The sequence below is a fragment of the Mesoplodon densirostris genome, chromosome 3 (assembly GCF_025265405.1).
Source record: "Mesoplodon densirostris isolate mMesDen1 chromosome 3, mMesDen1 primary haplotype, whole genome shotgun sequence".
NCBI classification, from domain to species: domain Eukaryota; kingdom Metazoa; phylum Chordata; class Mammalia; order Artiodactyla; family Ziphiidae; genus Mesoplodon; species Mesoplodon densirostris.
The window spans coordinates 85,725,547-85,748,838 of NC_082663.1; the positions used below are offsets into that span (position 1 = coordinate 85,725,547).

At 35.6% G+C, this 23,292-nt stretch overlaps 1 protein-coding gene and 1 pseudogene across 5 annotated transcripts; one reads left to right on the top strand and one right to left on the bottom strand.

Moving 5' to 3' along the window:
* Nucleotides 1–7,056: 7,056 nt before the first annotated feature.
* Nucleotides 7,057–7,988, top strand: LOC132486799 (acyl-protein thioesterase 1-like; annotated as a pseudogene).
* Nucleotides 7,989–9,573: 1,585 nt separating this feature from the next.
* Nucleotides 9,574–21,694, bottom strand: NUDT12 (nudix hydrolase 12). 5 transcript variants are annotated; one of them, XM_060093225.1, is made up of 7 exons: nucleotides 21,554–21,694; nucleotides 18,949–19,160; nucleotides 17,802–18,388; nucleotides 14,449–14,616; nucleotides 13,301–13,414; nucleotides 10,680–10,879; nucleotides 9,574–9,704 (listed from the first exon to the last, which is right to left on the bottom strand). In XM_060093225.1, exons 2-7 carry the CDS (start codon nucleotides 19,152–19,154, stop codon nucleotides 9,594–9,596), a joined length of 1,386 nt encoding a protein of 461 aa, XP_059949208.1. In that variant the 5' UTR covers nucleotides 19,155–19,160; nucleotides 21,554–21,694; the 3' UTR covers nucleotides 9,574–9,593. The 5 variants fall into 5 exon arrangements, with proteins under 5 accessions (XP_059949208.1, XP_059949205.1, XP_059949204.1 ...); XM_060093222.1 differs by having other exon boundaries at nucleotides 21,605–21,673; XM_060093221.1 differs by lacking the exon at nucleotides 21,554–21,694 and adding an exon at nucleotides 21,411–21,491.
* Nucleotides 21,695–23,292: the final 1,598 nt, after the last annotated feature.

The following is a 23,292-nucleotide window of genomic DNA, read 5'->3' on the forward strand; positions in this document are numbered from 1 at the left end:
TTGTAAAACTGGGATAAATGATACAGGCCCTGATTTAGAATTTTTGAAGTCCTATGAATATATCAATGAAAACATAGTTTAGAATCTTTAAGTAAATGAAACATTTCCATTTAAACTAGTAGCACATGATATTCATCATAATTATTCAGGTGATCCTTAATGAATGTTATTAATGCATAATAAAAATTTAGAAGGTTTGTCTTGTGCCTTTTTGCAAGAACATCAATTATGGTACACAAGGGGCTAGAAGAAAGGGAAGTGATGAGCGTTGAAACTGCAGAGGTAAATTGCTCTGCTAAGAAAATAGGACTTTATCCTTTGTCCAAAGAGGAGTCTTTTTTCAAGAATTTTAAGTAAGGGAAAGCCTAGAAAAGATTGCCCCTTAAGATTTCCTTTGGCTGTAGTGTGAAGAATAATAGATTGGGAATAAAATCTGAAGTAGGAAGAGAAGCAAAAGGGATAGGGTTTGGAGATTGTTTGGCTGTGGGGTAGGGTAGGGTGAGAGATAAATTAGACAAATTAAGGATAACAATATCCAAAGTTCCATGCTGAGTAATTGCAAGACTATTAAAATAGGGATACAGAAGCAGGGATATGCTTGGAAGAAAAGATAATTTTATACATGTAGTATTTGGAAGGCTCTGAGATATCCAAGTAGGCATGTCTGATAGGCAGTTGGAGATACAATTTGGGAACCAAGTAAGCAGTGAAGATCCTGCAGAAATGTGCAGAGTAACAAGAGTAGAAGACCCAACCTGAATTTGACCAAATTTTAAAGGATTGAAGGAGGAAATTAAGACTAGATGTGCTTTTGTCAATGCAGCATTATTAAGAAAATTCTGTAAGATAGCTCTGGTAAGTGGAAAAATGAAAGGTTTGGAGTGAAATACTTGGATTCAAACTTGGGCTCTTCTACTTGGGCTCCTCTAATTATTCACAATGTGACTTTGAGAAATTTAATCCCTTTTAGCCAACTGTAAAATGAGGATAATGATATTAATATGCATTTCATAGGATTAAGGATAAAATGAAATAATAATTGCTAATATTCTATATATAAAGTCCTGTGTAAACATTATTAGTATTATGAGAATAAGCTAACTAGAGTTGTTTTCTTAGGAACTTGTTGTAAATAGGGATCCATAGTTATTAGACATACATTGGAAAGAACAGGCAAAAAATAACTTTTACAAAGTCCAGAAAACTTAATTTAAATTGAATTTATAATTTATTAGTATTGATGTTAGATATACTGAACAAGGAGAATTATGTGCCCTTTTCATGGTGTAAAACAAAACAAAGCATTTATAAGGTAAATATATCATCAGAATGAAAAAATATGCTTATTACTCATGAAGATGTGTAAAATGGCTGGGAAATAAAGAAAAATGTCAGTATGAGAAACCTAGTAATTTGTATAATATGAGTATTTTACAAGAATAATCATTATTAGATAGCTCTACGGCCATGAAAACTTTGAGGTTCACGCAGATATGTCTGTATTTTCTCCTGTCATCCCAGAACACACGGAGTTCCTACTGGCTTCCCGCTCATGGCTAGATTCCCACTGAAGCCCTCACTATGACAGTGCAGAGCAGATGATGGTCAGCACCAACACAGCCCCGGAGATTTGAATTTGCACACATTGTTGGGGCATCTTTTCTTTGGAGTTCCAAATCCTCCAAACTCTTTGGCACTAGAGTATTCAAACTTGTTTCATAAACACAAGTAAACCCAGCAAAAAAGCAAAGTAACTCTTAGCAGCAAAGCTGTTGGATAAATGGCATTTTAAAACATTTTTACCCCCACTGATGGAGATGACTTCAGCTTACTGCTGTCTGAAGCGGTAATAAATATTTATAAGGTACTTGTACTGAGGTGTTCAAAACATCACACTCCTCCAAACAGAGTACAATTTCGGTCTAGAGTAAAATGGGCAGGATAAAAAGTAAACAAAAATAAACTTCAGACTAGATCACTTGTCCACTTACTCTGTTCTAAAATAGATATGAGTACCATTTTCAATTTCTACTGCTGGGTGAAACTTCCACATTACTAAAAATGAAACTACCTCACAAGTTAAGTGGTTAGAAGAATGTTCTTAATCCATCAGGGGTGAGACAAGGAGTTGGTCTGGTATAGTTCCCATGAGCCCAGGAATGGAAAGCCAGGATATTTTTTCATTCTTTATACTGCAGTTTGTCTCTTATCAGACTTCTAGTTAGGAAGAAAAATGTATCCATTAGGAAAAACTTAAGGTCTGTTTTAAAATTCCAAAGCCACGCCACTATTCTGTAGAGCATCATTATAATGGGAATTGTGAAAAGGAGAAATATCTGTTGTCCAGTGTATGATGCTGTCTGCTTAGCAATAAAAGAAATGTATCCTTGAAGGAATAAAGGTAAGTTAAAAGTGCTACTTCCACCAATTAGTACAATTATATGTGGATATCCTTCAGTGAAAATAGTATTTGCCTGTTAGCCCAATCAACATTACCAAGTGTTTATTTTACAGTTGAAAAGATTTTCCCATATAAAAGAATTCAGGCTGCTGACTACCCATTTTTCTCTTGCCGTCTTATTACTCAAATAACTTTCCTTTTGATCATTTCTACTTTGGGCAAATAAATGGAATTATTTGAAAAATCTATTGTATATAATAATAAACTGCACACCCCCTTTCAGAAGCTGTTTTGAATTCTAACTAAGTGTCCTGGGAAGAAAAAGGACAAGGTATAGTGTAGGGAAAAAAATCATTTTCAGTACTAAGTTTATTTTCACGAGCAAGTCCTTTCCAGTTCTCTCCTGACCGATGAGATTCTTTTTGAAGATGCAGGCTCTTGGCAACAGTATTATTCCTGTCTCCTCAAAATACACCATGTCTCTGTCCCTCTCCTCCGTCCCTGTGGTGTCAAAGCTCCCAAGCATTTGGCCCCCTTATCAAGCACCCCTCTCATCTGCACTGAAGTCAACATCTTCTGCCTTCCCTTTCTAACCCCTTTGCAAGTGCTTCTGGTTTGCCCCAAGACCCAGATCTTTTACATTTGGAGACAGACATTCCTAATTTTGTACTTTGGATTACTTTGTCCTAGACATTTTTCTGCTAAGAGAAAATTGGCCCTTTTAAGTGCAGCACATAAATTTTACTCATCACCCATCACTCCCAGTTCACGAGCTCGCACATGCGTGTACACACACACACACACACTCAGAACTTAGTAACTGGTTCTCATCCCTAGTAAAATTTGCATTGTAGACATTTTATTGTAAATAATTAATAGATTTGTTTTATAGAACAGTCTCACCTAGTATTTTGCTATATTCACATTAGTAACACAGTTCTAGGACTAGATGTCTACTGTTGTTTACGAGATTTAATCAAGTTTATTTGGCTTATTAACAAACTTATCTTTTCTCCTTCTATCTCATGGTCTCACCCTCTGTTGCTCCATTCTTTTCTGTCTTCATCTATGTCCCTAACCTTATCTATGAAAAAGTTACTTAATCATTTTTCCAACAAAATGAAAAATTAAAAATGCAAAGACTGGTAATATTAGACAAGTAATAAAAATAGATGTTAGGCTAGATATGTAACTTTAAATCTGAAGATAAAAAATTATTGAACTATATTGTATATGTTTGTGTATATATTAAGTCTGTGTGTGTATTTATATAAAACATATGTGTGTGTATGTATGTACACAAATACATGTGACCCCAAACTATAAGATTAGAAAGATTTAAAAGATTTAAATAAAAAATTTAAGGCTTCCAAATATGGCAACTTTTAAATAGGTTTTTGTATTTTTTGTTTACACATCTTTAATTCTAAACAGGATGACTGAAATTTGGCTTTTTCCATTTTTCAGAAAACATTTATCAAAACATTTAAACATATGGTTACACATAACACACAAAGCAGAAAATAAATATTTTAATGTATCGTTACCTTCATTTTCACTAGAATACAATCATTGCACTTAAACCTCTAACATTTCTTGGCTATTCCTTCTATCTGCAAGTGGTTATCCACCTCTCAGAGGTTAGCAGTTTAATAATTATTAAAACAATAATTTACTTAGATGCTGATTTTCCCTGAGTACAGGATTAAATATCCAAAACTAAATTTATAATCACTTTCTGTTGATACTTTATGTTTTACTTGGCTATCCTAACACTATGAAAACCTGAAATTTTATGATGTAATCTTAGAATCTGTAAGTATTAAAAGTACATTTGGGGGCTTCCCTGGTGGCGCAGTGGTTGAGAGTCCACCTGCCCATGCAGGGGACACGGGTTCGTGCCCTGGTCTGGGAAGATCCCACATGCCACGGAGCGGCTAGGCCTGTGAGCCATGGCCGCTGAGCCTGTGTGTCCGGAGCCTGTGCTCCGCAATGGGAGAGGCCACAATGAGAGGCCCGCGTACTGAAAAAAAAAAAAAAAAAAAAAAAAAAAAGTACATTTGGTGTAAAACTGAACCTTGAGTCATTATACTTTGTAATAATCAAGGCACATCATTTTCTGTATAGTTATGTAGTTCAAATTTTTTTTAAACTGTTGCAGAGTTACTTTATGTTTTAAACTTTTTTTATATAGGAGTATAGTTGGTTAACAATGTTGTATAGTTTCAGGTGTACAGCAAATTGATTCAGTTATACATATACATGTATCTATTTTTCAAATTCTTTTCCCATTTAGGTTGTTACATGATATTGAGCAGAGTTCCCTGTGCTATGCAGTAGGTCCTTGTGTCATAGTACAAATTACATAGAAAATTCAGGTGCAAAGAAATTTAGCTGTCACGTTAATATACCATATGTCTAAGATTGTTCCTATCACAGGCTGTCTTTGAGCTATAAAAGATCAGACCCCGTTCAGTATAACCACCAGTTGTAGTTCAGAAACCTTTGAAGGGCATTAGACTATTTCCTTTCCGTTAATGGTTCCATATATCCAAGAAATGTGTATTAACTCTTCCCTAAAATTTCAGTGTAGGGAACTTTCGGATTACCTATATCTGGGGTAATGCTTCCTGAATTAAAACTAAGGCTTTATATTCTTCATGTTAAATATTTTCTGGCGTTTCAATACTTTAGTCTCAAAAATGCACTCAGAAGATATTTAAATAATACAACCAAAAGATGAATATGGCGAAATTCTAGATCTAAATTGGAATGCCAAAAATTCTTCTATTTGCAGCAATCCTATTTACTGTCTGATATGTGTTTTTCTGGTTTACATACCTAACGATCTGAACTTCAGTCAGTTTCTCCCAGAAGCCTTTCTGTTTTCCTCCTTAAGGCCTTTTGTCCCTTCAGATCTTCTTCTTCTTTTTTTTTTTTTAATTTTTGGCTGCGGTGGGTCTTCATTGTTGTGCATGGGCTTTCTCTAGTTGCGGCGAGCGGGAGCTACTCTGCGCTGCACAGGCTTCTCATTGTGGTGGCTCCTCTTGTTGCAGAGCATGGGCTCTAGGCACGTGGGCTTCAGTAGTTGTGGCATGTGGGCTCAATAGTTGTGGCTCGTGGGCTCTAGAGTGCAGGCTCAGTAGTTGTGGCGCACAGGCTTAGTTACTCCGCAAATTTTATTATGTACCTAAATGTCTTATGTAAGTCTTAATTTTGTCTAAAGTCCTGATATCAATATTTTCATAAATTACTAAGAAAAACATTGTTCATTAGTAAAATAAAGTTTTGTTTAAGAAAGGTATTATTTAAATGAATTTTAGTACCTAAATTTTAATTAACAGGATTTGGTAAATTAAATTTATTCTTCTTATCACCCCACATATACTTTGAGTAATAGTTTTTACTTCCTATTAGAGGGAGAATCCTGCACTGGGTTATACAGTACAGACTGTTGTAATTAAGTTAATTATAATTAATTGTATTAATAATTGTAAGTGGTTATAATTGTGTGACTTTCACCAATTAATTAATTGATTCACCTTTAAAGGATATATTAATTAAATTCACCTTTCAGGATTTCCTTTTCCTTATCTATAAAAAAAGGCAGTGAGCTACAAATATTGTCTTTAAGTTCTTTTCCAGTTCCAACATAGAATAGTAAAGAGCCAAATTATATAAATTTATACATTTATAAAGTACCTTTTAAAACAATTTCAAAACATCCTTATAAAATATGACAGTTTTATGTTGCAAAATTGTGAAATGCTACAGTTCACTTTCTCTAAAATCTTATTGATTCAGTTCTAAGATATGCTTATTAAATAAACGTTTCTTAGAATGTGTTGAAATAAGGCCAAAACCAAGATGTTGTATTTGAGTTTAATAAATGTTATTAGTAATGATTATATAATTTTCCCCTAATGAAGATACATTCCCTTATCACAAAATGACATAAGCCAGTGTTTTTATTAAATATGTAAATCTATCTGGGATTTTATTTAATATTTGACCTTGAAAAGAATTCCTTGCAGATATGTTTAATTTCACTGAAAAAGCAGAGACTCCTGATTTGTCTTAAGAACAACTTTGAGTAGAGCTAGCAAATAGATACGTTAATTAATTTTATGTTTAAGAAGGGGGTCCCAGACACAATGGTATTCTCTCACTTAAGTTCTCTTTCCCTGAGGGCGTGGTATAGTGCTCACTAATAGAGTTGTTAAAATAGAAAATTCTTAACTGATCAAAACAGACTAGTAGTAACACTGTAACAGTGCCACTGTTAGAACAATGGAACCAGGAGAAAAAGTGGACTACAATGGGAAGATGAGCAAAAATCAGCTACGGACAATCAAAAGGACCTTCATGATAACGAAAGTATTAAAAATCAAGCTCAAAATTCATTAAAAATATTTCTCAAAAAAGACCTTTAGTGAATGGTCTAATGCTTACAAGAGGTGATGAAATTTAGGTTTATTTACATTTTCAGCACATACTTCTTTACAACATGATTTCTCTTATTAGAAATGCGGTTTTGTGAGATAAAACTGTGAAGCACAACTCCCCCCCCCAGAAAGTTCAGAGAAGGCTGACTCAGATTTAACAAAATCTGAGGCAATGTTATAATTTTTAAAAATATGAATTTTATCGTTAAGATGGAAGGTACATTTCGAAAATATTTCGAAAACCCAGTATGATATTTGTGTTGTGACGTTCTAAAGCGCATTAAACATTTCTAATCTCACTTGAGGAACAAATGGGATTAGAAATCAATTAGGGCGGGGTCGGAGGGCGGTGCGGCGCCGCGTGGGCGCGCACGCGCCTGAGCGCGCAGCCTGTGCGCGGGCGGGACGCGGCGCTCGCACCGCCTTTTCGCTTCGGACGCGCGGTGGGTCGAGCAGGTGTCTGTGCTGCAATAACACGTCTGCCCCGCTGCCCGCCATCGTGCCCGCCTTCCGGAAGGCCACCGCTGCGGTGATTTTCCTTCATGGGTTGAGAGACACAGGACCGGTTATGTCTGTAACATTAAATATGAACGTGGCCATGCCTACTTGGTTTGACATTTATTGGGCTTTCATCAGATTCACAGGAAGATGAAACTGGAATTAAGCAGCAGAAAGTGTAAAATCTTTGATAGAGCAAGAGGTGAAGAATGGCATTCCTTCTAACAGAATTATTTTGGGAGGATTTTCTCAAGGAGCAGCTTTATCTCTGTACATGGCACTGACCACACAGCAGAAGCTGGGCAGCGTCGCCGCTCTCAGCTGCTGGCTTCCGCCGCGAGCTTCCTTTCCACAGGGTCCTATCAGTGGCGTGAATAGAGACATTTCTATTCTTCAGTGCCATGGAGATTTGGATCCTTTAGTTCCCCTAGTGTTTGGTTCTCCACTGCTGAAAGGCTGAAAACCTTGGTAAATCCAGCCAATGTAACCATCAAAACCTCTGGAGGCATGATGCACAGTTCATGTCAACAGGAAACGATGGATATCAAGCAGTTCATTGATAAACTCCTACCTTCCATTAATTGACGTCACTAAGAGGCCTTGTGGAGAAGTGCACACCAGCATCATCATCGTAGAGTATAAGCTTTTTCCTGTGCCCGATCTTGAAACCTCTGATGTTCGCAGTGTTAAAATGTTTTGCAAATACACACCAATGACACAGACTAAATGAATCTCGTGGGAAATTTATGATCTGTTAAGTTTCTATGTATAATATGATCCAGAATATACTAGTATTAAAATAGGTGAAGAAGCTAGCTTCTTTCTCCCAAATGTAATTCAGCAAAAAAATAAAATACTGCAACCAGATTTTTTCTTACATCACTTGAAAATTATTAGTATGCTTAATGAAAACTTGTTCAGGTATAAATGAGCAGTTAAGACAGTTTATGCATGCTGTGACTTAGACTCTGGACTTATTCCCAAATTAGTCACCATGCAGTATCTGCATTTTTATATGTGTTCATATGTGCTTAATGATTATAATACATAGTAAGAATGTGTTATTACATTATTCCTAATTATAGGGATAATGCTTCTAAGTGTCAGTAAAGAGTAATATAGCTGTCTTCGATTAATGGCCCTTTTATTTTGGGGACCAGGTTTTTCTTTCCTGAATATAATTTCTATTTAATATTCTTTTTCCTCTCTAGAAACGAAATACGTTCTTTCTTCTTTTTTATCCTTCATAACAGACCAAATATTGCCTACTTGCCATAAACATCTGCTGTCAATACATGCTGTAATTTGACATTCTGAATCACAGACATGATGGCATTGAAAATGTATTTATACTTGTAGAAAGAAACCAGACATCCCTTCAAAGTTTCTGCACTACCTCTTAAACTGGACCTTTGTCTGCAGCTTAGGCCTGCAGAGTTACTAGAATCTTCAGTCCAGGTAACGAGAATAATTCTGTGGTTGTATTTTTCTGTAATTTTCTGGAAGAATAATTAGGTCATATTCTAGTATGTTTTGAAATATTTAAGACTGATCTTGCAAACTGTCATTTCTAAGATGATTTGCTCTAAGATGATTCTCCTCATAGCACAGAGTTTTAGTTTACTTATTTTGCACATAGGTTTGAAACCAACTGCTGTAGGAAATGAACAATTCCATTCAAAGAATCTGCTTTACTTTTATCTGCCAGTGGACTTATTTGAAATTTTCACTGTAGTCAGAGAGGATCTTTTTAAGTTAGTTTTTGTGCAAACATAAAAGTAGCAATTATTTGATTTTAAATAGATTTTTATGGTGTAGTTACCACCCAGGTTAATATGTAGCAAAAATGTATGCTTGATATTTCTGAACTGTTGTTAATTTTTCTGCTGTATCCCAACTGACTAGAATACCGTTAGGAATGCTTTATAAATGGGTGCTACTTGATGATGGAAACGATTTCGTATGGACAGTATAGGATGTTAATAATGAAGCCATATGTTTATGTCTGGATTTACAGTTTTTAAACAATCATTTACTAAGTCATTTTGCTTTTATCTTGAAGAATATAAACTATTGTTTCACACATATCAGCAAGATCTAATTTATGGCAAGAAATATTCCATTGAAATGTTGTGCTGTAATGTGGGAAAATGTAAATCTTTTTCATGGTTTCTATCAGTGTGAAATAAAATTTAATTTTGACTTAAAAAATAAATCAATTAGACATAGTCAAAGTTTAGTTTTTTGATTTAGAGATTGGGGTTCATTCCAATCCAGTGTTTGATTAGTTGATGTGCAATAGCTCGGCTTGGTGGCACAAAGAATGCCTGCTGCTTCCCTTTGGTCACAACATCCACAACCTAAAATACACCACAATAAAATGTATTAGGATTTTAAAACTGTCTGTCATACTTAAATACTATTTCTATGCTTATACAATTCAACTAAAATGTAATGACTTTTACAGTGAATAACAACAGGAGAAAGTAATAACATCCATATTCAACATGCAAAATTTAGTACACTATTTTTAGTTGCTTCATTGAGTCAGTGATTCAATTTTTAAAATATTCCAGAAAGACATTTTTCCTGATGAAAATAAGGTTATGAAAAAGCAAAGTATATGCTACACATTTATTTTCAAAGTGAAAATCAACTTTTGGAAAAAATTCCCTTTTATCCTTTTATAAAATTCTGGAAAAAAAATCTAATTTCTACTTTTTTTGAGGTTGAGCATAAAATAAAATTAATTTTGTGTAAGCGAAGTCACTAAGGATTTCAGGTTTTCACTACTGTAGAGTATCCATCTGTTTTCTATACAAAGACATTGGGTTATACAAAACACAGACAAGTAATTTATCTTTCATTATATTACTTAAGGATGAGTTTTAAAAAGTTCTGTGAGTGTATCTGTTATACAGTTTCGTCAGTCTTGTCAAGTACATTTAAAATGAACAAGAACTTTTCAAAACTTATATGCATTTTTACTGATATTTTTTGAGTTACTTGCTTTAATGCTACAAACTAAAATATGTCTAATAATAATATTCCTGCTTCTCATCTCTGAAATAATGTTCACCCATTTTAAGGCCACTGAAAGGTATCATTAATCTCAAGGAACGGCATTTGAAATGAGAAAACGGCATAGAATCATCATTACTAGAAGAATCTCACAGAAGGAGTTAACAGTGGACACATCAATTACATTGTAATCCATGAATGATGAGGGGGCCATAGCCATTCATTCAACTTGTTGAAAACATGTATCCTTGCTACATGCCCAAACCAATAGAGTCAGAGAATCAATAGAAGAAGGAAATTAAATTGAACTTCACCTGTTCTCTAGTGAACCAGCGGGCATCCTCTATTTCATTCTTGTCAACTTTAATTTCTGTAGACACTGCCACAGCTAAGCAACCAATCATTAAGGAGGAGGGCATAGGCCATGGTTGACAAGAGACATACTGAACATGGCCAACTTTGACTCCACTTTCTTCTTCTACTTCTCTCCGAACAGCATCTTCTATTGTCTCCCCTAATCAAATGGGGCAAAAGAACAAGTAGCTGATGAACATACCCTGGACATTTTGTGCTCCAAATGGTTCAAACATTTGGAAAACACTTTGGACAGAAACCCAATTCAAAGAATCAGAAAGCAGAAGCCTAAAACGAGATTGGAATTCAAGAAACATTATTTCTTTTTTTTTTTTTTTGCGGTACGCGGGCCTCTCACTGTTGTGGCCTCTCCCGTTGTGCAGCACAGGCTCCAGACGCGCAGGCTCAGCGGACATGGCTCATGGGCCCAGCCACTCCACGGCATGTGGGATCTTTCTGGACTGGGGCACAAACCCATGTCCCCTGTACCGGCAGGCGGACTCTCAACCACTGCGCCACCAGGGAAGCCCAAGAAACATTATTTCTTAAAGTATATGACTACCTACAGAATCCAAATGCCAAGAAACTTTTCATTTCTTAAAGGTCTAAATTTGTTATATTTAAAAAATTATAACATCTATGACTATCCAGTACCTACTTACTGTTGGCTAAACACTATGCAAACACTTTATATATTATCTTGTTTATGTAGCTAACCTTTTCCTCACTAAAATTTTGAAACATTTTTTTATGTTGTCAAACAATTATTGCAGATAACTCTTTTCCAAAGAGTTAAAAACTAAAATTTTAAAAACAGCATACAATGAAACTCATTATTTTTCTCTTACCAAATGATTATTTTTCTCTATATAATTGTTGACCCAGCTATAATAAAGTAATGCCTATAAATGTAATTTATATTTCTGATTTGTTGAAACTGAGAATTAGAATAAAGGGAATAGTTTCTAAGTTAAATTTATCTGAAAGCTTAGAAATAGTCTGCTATTTAAATACAGCTTTCTATTTCAAATAGATTGGTAAATTTCCTATATTAAAATTAATTTATATTCATAAAATTAGTGAAAAGATAATTCATAGACTAGCATAAGATATTTGTAAGACCAAACTAAATAAAGATTAGCATACAATACATATTTAAAAACCCCTAAAATCAATAAGAAAAAAAGATCAACAATCAAAACAAAAATAGGCAAAGAATATAAAAATGTAAAATTCAGGGAAAAAGAAACTGGATGCCTAAGACATATCTGAAAAAGATGCTCCATCAGCAGGGAAATAAAAATTAAAATGACAATGACATAACCATTTCATAACTATCAGAATGGCAAATAAAAATCTTGATATTCCTAACTTGGTGAAGATGAGGAATAACAGACATTTCATGTACTTCCAGAGGTAGTGTAAATTGGTAGGACACTTCAGAAAACAACTTGGCAATATGTAGAAAAGATTAAGATGCTCATATTCTATGAGCTAGCAATTCTACTCTCAGATATACACCCTATGGAGGCTTGTACCACTCCTTGCAAATGTGTACAAGGAGTAGTTCAAGAATATTCACTGCAGTGTTGTTTGTAATAGTAAAAGCTTTGAAATAAACTAAATGTCCAACAGCCGAATTGGATAAATGAATTGCAGAATATTCATAAATATACAGCAGTTTTTAAAAAATGACCTAGAGCTACTAAGAGGCAGCATAGAAATTAACAGCATGGACTCAGAGCCAAACTGCCCAGGTTTGAATCCCTGCCCTATCACTTACTAGCTGTTTGATCTTGGGCAAGTTATTCAGCCCCCTGTACCTTAGGGTCCCATCTGTAAAACTGCTTTATAAGCTTGTATGAGGATCACATGATTTAATACAAAGAAAGCCTTCGGGAAAGTGTGGCACTACATATGTTTAGTACTATTATTATCTGTCAATGTAGATTAATATTGGAAGTTGAGATTAAACGTGTTAATTAGATATATTCATTTATTCCGCAAATATTTACTGAACTCCTACAACTTATCAGGCATATGCTCTAAAGGTTTAGGATAGAGCAATAAATAAAACAAAGTCCTTGCCTTTATGGAACTTACATTCTGGTACTAGCAAATAATAAATAAATAGGTAGATAAATAGATAAATACATACATATGTATCATGTTAGGTGCTGATCAGTGCTGTAGGGCAAAATCAGACTGGATGACGGGGATTATAAATGCAGGGTATAGGGCTAACTAATGTATTTAGGGCTATCAGGGAAGGCCTCTCTGAAACGGTGACAGTTGAGCCTAGTACAGAAGGAAGTGAGGTGTAAATCATGCAGATACCTTGGGTAAGGGCAATATATGAAAGATATATGAAAGAGCAAATAATGAATTTTTAAAACACAAAACTATTCCACTGGTAAAAATAAAAAATATATCATCTAAAATACACAGAAAAATTAAAATATCCCAGTTTTATAACATGATAATTTATCAGAGATTATTTCTCAAATGCTGTCCAAACTTTTTATTTAGAAATTATAAGTTAAATGAAAATTACTATAAAAATTATTAAGAAAAGGCTTACCAGGTTCAATAAATCCAGCAAGGCAGGTAAACATGCCTGGAGGAAATCTTTTCTGCCTGCCTAAAAGACATTTGGTCCCATCTGGATGAATAACTTGCATGATTACTACTGGATCTGTTTAAAAAAAAAAAAATCAGATGTATGAATGACAGGAAAAAATAATTTAGACTCATTGTGTAAAGTCACTGTCTAGTAGGATATTAAAAACATGTATCTCCTGTAAGAACAAGACTTTTGTCTAGTTACAAGAGACTTTCTTTCTGTCGGGAGACAGAGTATTTCAGGAAAATTGCATGGAATATTGTCAGTAAGCTAAAGAAAGATCATTTTTGTCTTCTTTCTCATCTTAATAGCAACATTCATTGTGTATTTATGGTATGCTAGGCTTATTTTTATTTTTTAATTAGAAAGAAGTTTGAGTAGGTAATACCTGGCACGGAGAAAATTCAAATTTTACCATAGCAAATGTAGTGAATTTCCCTATTCCTTCCATCGCAGTCCTTAACAAAATGTTTTTAAAAGCTAATGTGGTTCTATGATTGAGTTTAATCCATTAAAAAATCACTTTAAATAATAGTTCATCTCTCCAGAAGTCACTAATTCAGTAAATTCGCCTCACTAGATCACAACTGAGAACCGGTAATCAAATGTAAAAGGCTCCTGAGCAGCAAACACATATGTAACTAAGCCATGCACTTTACTCCCAGGAGACCTCCTCAGGTGTTGCTGAGTCTATCCTTTTTTCATACAACTTTAAAGGGCTGGGTTATCAGATTTCTAATTCCACAGCCAACTCAAAGCACCAATTAGGAGGAGAGAAAGTACAGGCAGACACCAGCAGTAATGAGAAGCTAGCTCCAGGCTCTACTGCTTTGGTGATGCCACAAGCAGGTACTTTGAAATCATGTATCTCAACACATCAAATTCATGCTGATTAACCCAGGGTTAAGAAGGGTAGTATAAGTCATCAAAGTATGTAATACTTTAATAATTATAGTCTTAATAGTTAAATAAAACATAAAGATATATGAAAGAGCTTTCAATAAAAAGGTAAGCCCCTCAGCAACTCAAAATCTTGTCTTTCCAGAATGCGTTATTACCTAAGATTTCCAGATGGCTGAGGTTTCACTGTAAAAGAAAAGGCTTACCAACTCTTGGGTATGATGTATTGTGAACACCATGGAGGCTAGGACAGTCTTCTTTTAAGCATACTCTTTTATAGCCACCTTCTTCAATTTTAGTTGCACTTCCACAGGTTGGGCAGAACTTATATCGACTGTGCCAGGCGAGGACAGATCTTGCTTGAGCTACAACCCCTACGAGAGAAGCAAGAGAAGTTTTACTTCTGTGACAAATGGTAAACAAATTAATACAGAAGTAAAATGTTCTTAGGTCATAATAAAGATGTACACTATATTTTCTGAATAGCTGTGTGGTCAAGGGTTTTATTATTCCTATTTTTATGATCTGTATCTTTCTTTAAAAGATTTAATTCTACAAATGAAAATTAGATTTACCTTTAATTTGGACTAATAAAATATTGTCTCTCATATAACTCTCATATAAGATAGATATACTGGGACTTCCCTGGTGGCTCAGTTGTTAAGAATCCGCCTGCCAATGCAGGGGACATGGGTTCGATCCCTGGTCCAGGAAGATCCCACATGTTGCAGAGAAACTAAGCCTGTGCACCACAACCACTGAGCCTGCGCTCTAGAGCCCGCAAGCCACAATTACTGAGCCCGCGTGCCACAACTACTGCGACTCGTGCACCGAGCCCATGCTCTCCAACAAGAAAAGCCACTGCAATAAGAATCACATGCACCGCAATGAAGAGTAGACCCCGCCTGCCGCAACTAGAGAAAGTCCGCGTGCTGCAACAAAGACCCAATGCAGCCAAAAATAAGTAAATAAAATAAATAAATTTATATATAAAAAAAGATAGAGGTACTAACATCTGTATACACTGTATTAGTTTCGGCATTTACTATAGGTGATTTGTAAGTTTTGGATATGCATGACTCTAGCGTATAGTGACTTTATAAATAGTGACTTTACAATAGTGACTTTTATAAAAATACACTACAAAGACAGTTCTTAACTTAGATTTGGGCCATAAACACAATATTACTAGGAAACTGTAGGAACCCATCTCTACTTTCCTTGGGACTAAGACAATACTGGTCTGTGTCACTGTGGAACATATTCTGTTTACAACTAGAAACTACATAGAATAATTTAAAAAAATATTGTGTTTACAACTTTTGTGATTAACTTTGTTTATGACAAAAATGCCTAATAGAATAAATCTTAGAATATGTACACTTTGGCTACAGCCTTTACCCTGATACTTCAAAAAAGAATTAATATGGCCTGACCAAAAATACTAGAATTGGGGCAATAAGTGTAGAAATGCTACATTTCAAATGCCTGACAAAAACCTCTCTCTCCTAAAATAGATTATTCAGTCTAAGGACTTTGAAATAAACAAAATAATCAGAAACAGTAATAACAACATTTTAAACTAGGAAAAATGCAACTAATAAACCATAAATAAAAACAAATGTAACACTGAAATTCAGTGAACCACAGGCAACATTAAATATCTGCCTGCTCTGTTACTGTGTATTATGTAATTTACCTCAAGGTATCGCCATTATTTCAGTATCATCACAATACAAAAAGCTAACATTTATTGAGTACTTACTATGTGTCAAGCACCTGGCAAAGATCTTTACGTACATTATCTTATTTAATGTTTAGAGCAACACTATAATGTAGGTACTATTATTATCCTCATTTTTGGGAGGAGGAAACTGAGGCAGACAGAGGTTAAGTATCTATGTAAGGTTACACAGCAGCTGAGTAAAACAGCCTCAGTTTCCTTACTAGCTTTTTTTAAAAGATCCTTTTGATCTTAAAATTATATATACAGCTTCAAAGAAAGGATATTTTCTTTTTAAAAGTGTTGTATTTTTTCCACAGATGTGGGGAATAAAACATACCACCCCAGGTTTTGGGATGAGTGCTAAGAAGTCTCTGGAAGAGCCTACCAGATCACCTAAGAGAATGTGGATACTGAGAAGTGACCCCTTCCTCACCTCTCATTAACTCTTCAGTCTACTGTAATATACCTTCTATTCCACTGACACTCCTCTCATCAAATTCATCAACAGCTTCATATTATCAAACCAAAGATTCTTTAAAAAAAATCTTTGTCATCTTAATCAAATTCTCAGCAGCATTCAATATATTTGACTACTAATGCCAAGAAATACTTTGCTCTCTTGGTTTCCATGAGCACATTCTCCTGTTTTCTTCTTACCTTACAGCCGCCCTGTCAACATCATCTTTGATGGCTCCTCTCCTATCTGACCTCTAAATTTAGGGGGATTCAGGTTCTTTTTTTTGCTTGCTCTCAACTCTCTAAGTAATCTCAGAAATTTCCTGGGATTTAAATACCACCTTTGTGTTGATGACTGCCATACAGGTATATTCCAGTTCCTCTCCTTAGTTCCAGATTCTATTTCCCTTCTCTGAAAGTTAACATGCCCAAAGTGAAAATCTTGATTTACTTCAAGTCTATCCTGCTTCCCTTGCTCTACCCATCATTCTATATTATTTTATCAAGAAAGAGTATTACTATCTACCAAATTACTAAAGTCTCACACTTAGCAGTCATTCTTGATCTTTTCTTTCATTATTATATACCCCATACCCACTCCATTAGCAAGTATCGCTGATTTGCTCTCCAAAATGTATCTTGAATATACCACTTTTCCTCCATCTCCCCTATTATCATCTTAACAACTCAGACGCAGTCTAGGTTACCAGCATCTCTTTCTCACTTATAAGTCTCAACCTACTGTTCAAGCCCTATCAGTTCTACCTCCTGAATATCGCAAACTCTCCCCTTCTCTCTACTCCACTAATTCAAGCCACTGCAATCTCTTACCTGGGCTACTGTAATCTCCAGGCCCCTCTTAATAGGACTCCTGACTTCCACACTTAATTATCTACAGTTCATGATCTACAAAGCAGCCAGAGTGAGCTTTTTTTTTTTAAAAAAAAAAAACCTAGGCCAGGTTATAACATTTAAATGGAATTTAGAATAAAATCCCTCATTCTTACCATGATATATATGACCCCACATGAACTGGCATAGCAAGCAACAGACAGCAAAGCAAAACAGTCAAGGTCTTTGCCATTATGCTCAGCGTACAGCAGGCACTCAATAATCATTCACTAAAAAATCAAGTGAAACTAGTATGCATTAGGGTTAATTCTGGGGAAACTAATCCTGGCTGATTAAAACTGCTGTAACCACCCAGGAGAGTAGTCCTCTAGGGTGAGAACTTTAGGAAGTTTCTAATGAAGACAGCCTAATTTCATTGCTTCCTGGAAAGAGTGTGCTTCCTAGCAATTGTGGATACAAGCAATTTCAATCCAGTACCAAAAATCAGATTATTACCAATACATGTAAACAGTGTTCACTTCTTACCAGCTTCTTTTTCTTTCAATTGCAGAAGAGCTGGCATTGGAGGATGAAGAAAATAGCAATTTTCATGTCTTTGCTTAAATTCTTCAGCAGCAACAGGATCTATACCTAAAGCAAACCAGGCAACCAACCCATCTTTTTCTTGTGAGACTTCCCCAGCATAATTAAATAACTCTTTTTTCATTTCAAGTTCTACTCCAAGGAAAATCAAGGTGATCTTCTCAGGCTGAGCCAAATAATCCTTTATATCTGTGTAGTTCAGCTGACAAAGCCTGACTTCCGGCTGTTGGAAACTTTCTTTATTGCCACCTAGAGTAACCAAGGGATTTAAATCTGAGAAAAGGATATAAACTGTGGCTGGATGGCTTTCTTTTGCTAACAGCCAGTCAGAATTATTTCTTTTTTCACTTTTCCGGTCCAGTAGTGTCTTGCTAAAATAATTTTCACATTCTTCCATTTCACTGGTTAGGAACCAAGGCTTCTTCCCACCTTTAGCATTAGCTAGTAAGTTAGCTATATGCTTATAACCCCAAAATTTAGCAATATCCAGTGCAGTCTGCCTTGATTTATTGATAATGGATCTGTCGCACCTATGGATGGAAGCAAAAAATAAAATAGTGAAGAAACATTTTCTTCAGCATTTATTACAGTAAAATATTTCCAGATGTACGTGATAGCCCCTCTATTTAATAACTGCATATATTTCTTTTTGTTTTAGCACATAATATACTAATGGAAAGGTAAAAGAAATAATCATAAATGATTAAAAGTTAGAGACAGCAGATATTTAAAATTTCTGGAAGATTATTTATAAAATAAAAAAGCATACATTTTATGTGCTATAATGAGATATTAAATTTTTACAAGGAGTTTTCTGTAGTCATAGTGGGTAGATTTACACATTGTATTTGGGAGAAAAAAATTAATTTAACTCAATTTCTTTGCTGTTAAGTATGAAGAGTTAATTTCCCAATTAAAAAAAGTTAAAAATTTTTAATTAGAAATTATGCTATTATATAACAAGACTGTTCAATGAGTTATTTACAAGCCCAATGTTATAAATATGGCTATAAGAAAAATTTAAAAGAAAATACGTAATCCAGAAATTAAACCAGACACTCCTTCAGGTGGTACAGCCTAAAATGTTTACCCTTTCTCAAGTAGAAACTGGACAACATCTGGGTGCCCATTCCTTGCAGCATACATTAAAGCAGTCCAGCCATTTTCAGAAGTTTCATTGAGAAGAGATGGAGAATGAATGAGCATTACTGTTAACCTGGCAATATCTCCTTCTGCAGCTGAATAGTGAAATTGGGATATAATTTCTTGGTTTGGACTTCTTTTTACAGAAGACATTTCTTCCTTAAAATAGGAAAATAGGAAAAAAAACTCATTTGCAATTGCTTTCTTGTATCAATGATTGAACATTATCAGGGTGCTGATATAATTAGAAATTAGTTATGGTTTCTAAAACAATATACTCTTAAAAAGGTAACTAGTAGTCAACTGTCATCACAGCATACATTTCAAAACTGTTATCAGTTGAGAATTTTAAATATAATTCAACATGGGGGATGTATAAAATAATGTATAAAGAACTCTGGTGGAATACAGTTGAAGGGGGTGACATCATTGGGAGGGGGAATAAGGTAACACATTACAAAGAGGAAAGTGTATTTCAGGCAAACCAGAGGGACTTCAATATGGATCAGGGCATAAGGGGGGTTAAAGCAAGCAGACAGAAATAAAGACAGATGTTTTCAGCAGATGCCAAGTAGTATTCTTAGAATCTGTGGTACTAGAAACAGATCTGTCCTCTCAGGGAAATTATGATCCTATTCAAAAAGCTATGTTTCACATGAAAAAAATTTATTGCTTTACCTCGCATAGTTAATTCTGCTAATCCATCAGGGAATGATTTTTGCTCATGGTGTGAGGTAGGGGTCACAATACATTTTATCCCACTAGATAATCCATTTGACTCAGCATCATTCTTGAATTCACTATATTTGTCCCATTACATTGCAGTATTATCCTTTTCACAAATGAGACGACCATATATTTTGGACCTATTATTGGACACTGTTCTATTGGTCACTTTGTCTATCCTTGAATCACAGAAGCTTTTAAAACCATTAACTTTGTCTGCTTTGTTACTCTGTTATTTCAGTAAGAAAGAAAATAATTGTTCCATACCTTTTAATAAATGTTGCCTAATTGTGGACTGAATGTGGTAGGGCACAAACTGAGCTTTTTTGTGTGTGTGGGTGGAAATGGTTCATATTTCAGTTGTCTATAAACTTCTCAAAGTACTTTTTTTAAGGTATGATTTTTTTTTCTATGAAATTCTATTAAGAAAAGATTTGGGATTCTAACTAGGTTTCTACCATTCTGAGCATAAGGTATTGAGGCTAAAGAGAAAGAAAGGTTATAATCCATAATTTTTGACAGCAGTTGTCTCTAGGGTTCTGACACTGCAATTTTGTTGATCAGTCATGTAGTAGGAATAGCATGACAATATAAAAAGAAAAAAGTGGGCTTTGTGACTGTTCACCTTACCTGTTTATATCTTTCTGCTACCTATAAATAGGTCAAAACTACTCATAGGAATAGAAACAAAATATTGAAATTCTGTATACAACTTAAAGTAGGGGAGTGACTTCTAGATTAGAAAACGATTTTTTATTTCTTTTGATTTACTCTAGAATTTACTTCACCATTCTCTTCATATTAAGATTCCTAAATGCTTTAAAAATATTATGAATAACAAAAGCTACAACTTTTCAGGACTTTATTTTGCACTGCTGTATACTGACTCATGAATGGTCTCCCTTTAAAGTTGCCTTTTCCTTAAAATCATATCATACAGGTTCTTCAGTTAGGTTTACTTCAGGCAATATTTAAGTCATGGTCACTTCCTTACCTTCTCCACAGCCCACTCACTGCAGGTTGACTGCAAAACTGGCCTCCAAAAATATAGTTCCATTCACTACCCCCAGCGCAGTGCTTATGCATACAGTATTCTCAGGTGAAAAGAAGTGGAAAATGCACACTTTCTCCCTTAGCTTTCTCAGCAGAAAAGCCATCTAGAAATAGAACCATTACTCATTCCAGAAGAGCACACAAAGTCTAAAGTCCACCTCTACTGTTTGATTTACTTTTTCATTTCTCATTGTCAGGTTCTCCTGAAGGTAAGGATTTGAAGGCAGGATGAGGTGATTCAGCTGGCTAAATGCTGCCCTTGCTGTCCAAGAACACGGACTATCCTGAGAAGTCATTTTAAAGAATCTTGAGTTTAAAGAGTCTTAGATTTAGCCAAACCAACATCCACTTTTACGGATGTGTACCCCGGTGCCCCTGACTGGTCCAAGGTCACATGGCTCAAGAGACAGGGCAGACCTCAAATACAGCTTTGTCACTTAAGTCACCGACCATTATTTCTTGGGCGTTCAAGAGGGCCATCTAACCGACCAAGCGCCACCCATTGCACGGTCTCTCCAATGTTTCCAAACAGTCAAATACCTTGAGAGTTTATTCCCTTGGCAGTACTGTGAGATTACTTTTATTTAAAAACGTGAAAGCACACATGAAGCAGCACTTCTTTTTCCCCACCTCAAAGACTGCGCTGGATCGGCTGAGTCCCCAGCCCCGTCCCCGGCGCCCGGGCTGCAAGTCCAAGCGCGAGGCTGCGCCACACCACCCAGCAGGGCAGGGCCCGACAGCGCGGAGACCCGAGAGCAGAAAGAACTGGTTACCAGCTCCAGAAGCGGCACTGGGCCGACTAACTCGCCGCTGCTGCTACTAACCCACAGGTGACCAGAATAGAAGAAAGCAGGTGGTATTCGAAGAACCAGGAAATCCCCACGCTCGCTCTTCCCGGCGCCGGATGGAGCCTCTCAAACTTCCGGCGAAGGGCCGGTGTCCTCGCACGGCTTTATGGGTGATGTAGTTTGAAGGTCACGGACTGAGAGATTCGAGAAGGCTCGGGGCTTGGCGGGGAGAGGCTTTGGGGAGCTGGGGCAGGAGGTCCCAGCTGAGAGGACCGGCTTCCTAATGGTGAGTGAAAGGCTGTTTGGTTTGGTTTTGTTTTTTTCCCGGTGAGACCGAGATGTGTAGAGCGATGAAAAATTGTAGGTCTGTGGAAACGGTTTTAAGTTCTCCAGAATTTCACATCTAGCCCCCACAAGCTTCCCTCGGATATAGTTCAGTGCGTTGGAGTGTTCAAAGCATTCTTTCTTGTTAGATAAACCGGGAATATTGTTTGGACCAAGTCGTTCCAGTATATGACCTTAAACAGGTTATTGGCCTCGAACCTCAATCACCTCATATGAGAAATGGGACCATGTGTTGATGCTTACCTCATTAAGTAGTCCTCTAAAAAGTTTATGTCAATCGCTCACAACACCTCCTTGGGTTGTTGTGAAGTTTAAATAGAATAACATATGTACACACAACGCAATTATTATTGTTACTGTTATTTTTAATTTAATTTCCCGTGTTTTCGTACTCCAAAACCTACACAAGTTAAGTGAGTTCGAAATTACAAAGCTCGGCGTTGTTAGTCGTCTAACTCCCAGATCAGGTATTTTTTCTTTATTAAATTGCCCCCTTGGCATTCACTAACAGTTAAGGAGTCTCAAGGTTGACCATTGCTTCGTACCCCGATTTTAGGCACTGGAAGTTCTTTCTTTCTCAGTGAAGTTTTTACATGCCCGCCGACATTGTACTTCCATAACTACTTTTTTCTAACTTTGTTCTATGTTTCTTTCTGTGTGTAGCTGTCTTCAGTCTTTAATGATTTCAGTGATGAGGCAGGAGGTCAGAAATACTTTTCAGTTAACTCACTTGGAATACCCAATCTCTGTATTCAAACATATCTTAAATAAGTTGGTTAACGAACGCACCTATATAAATCAGCTAAACAATGATTAATATATAGCCCTCTTTCCAGCCCTTTGGATTCTTTTGAAGTAAATTCCAGAGATCATATTATTTTATTGATAAGTATATAAGATTAAGCTTTCTGGAATTATGAATATATATCTGAAATATAAAAGGACTTTTAAAAAGAACATAACTGCAATATGATTAGTACACTTAAAATTTTAACAGTACTGTAATATCATAAAAGAGACATTCAATGTCAAATTTAATTGTCTTAAATTTTATTCCATATTTTACAATTGATTTACTGAAATCAAGACCTAAACAAAGTCTCCACATTACTTTTGATGTATTTCAATCTATAGGTTCCTGTTTAATTTTTTTATTGCAATCTATTTGTTAAAAAATAATGATGCTGTAGAATTTCACACATTCTGAATTTTGCAAATTGTATGGATACCTATGATGTCCTTTCTCCTGTCTTTTTTTAAACTGGTAGTTAAATCTACAGCATTATTCAGATTGAGGGTTTTTTGTTTTTTCCCCTGAAAAGACTTCATAGGTGTTACTTCCTATTGCACTACTTTAAGAGACATACGCTATTTGGTTA

Excerpts from the sequence above, each read along its gene's own strand:
- NUDT12 (XM_060093220.1), bottom strand. The coding sequence starts at position 20,784 with ATGGAACTATATTTTTGGAGGCCAGTTTTGCAGTCAACCTGCAGTGAG. Across the intron at positions 19,161-20,721 it reads GTGAGTGGGCTGTGGAGAAG|GAAGAAATGTCTTCTGTAAA; the intron begins GTAAGGAAGTGA and ends TCCTATTTTAAG. Across the intron at positions 14,617-17,801 it reads ATTGAAAGAAAAAGAAGCTG|GGGTTGTAGCTCAAGCAAGA; the intron begins GTAAGAAGTGAA and ends CTTCTCTCGTAG.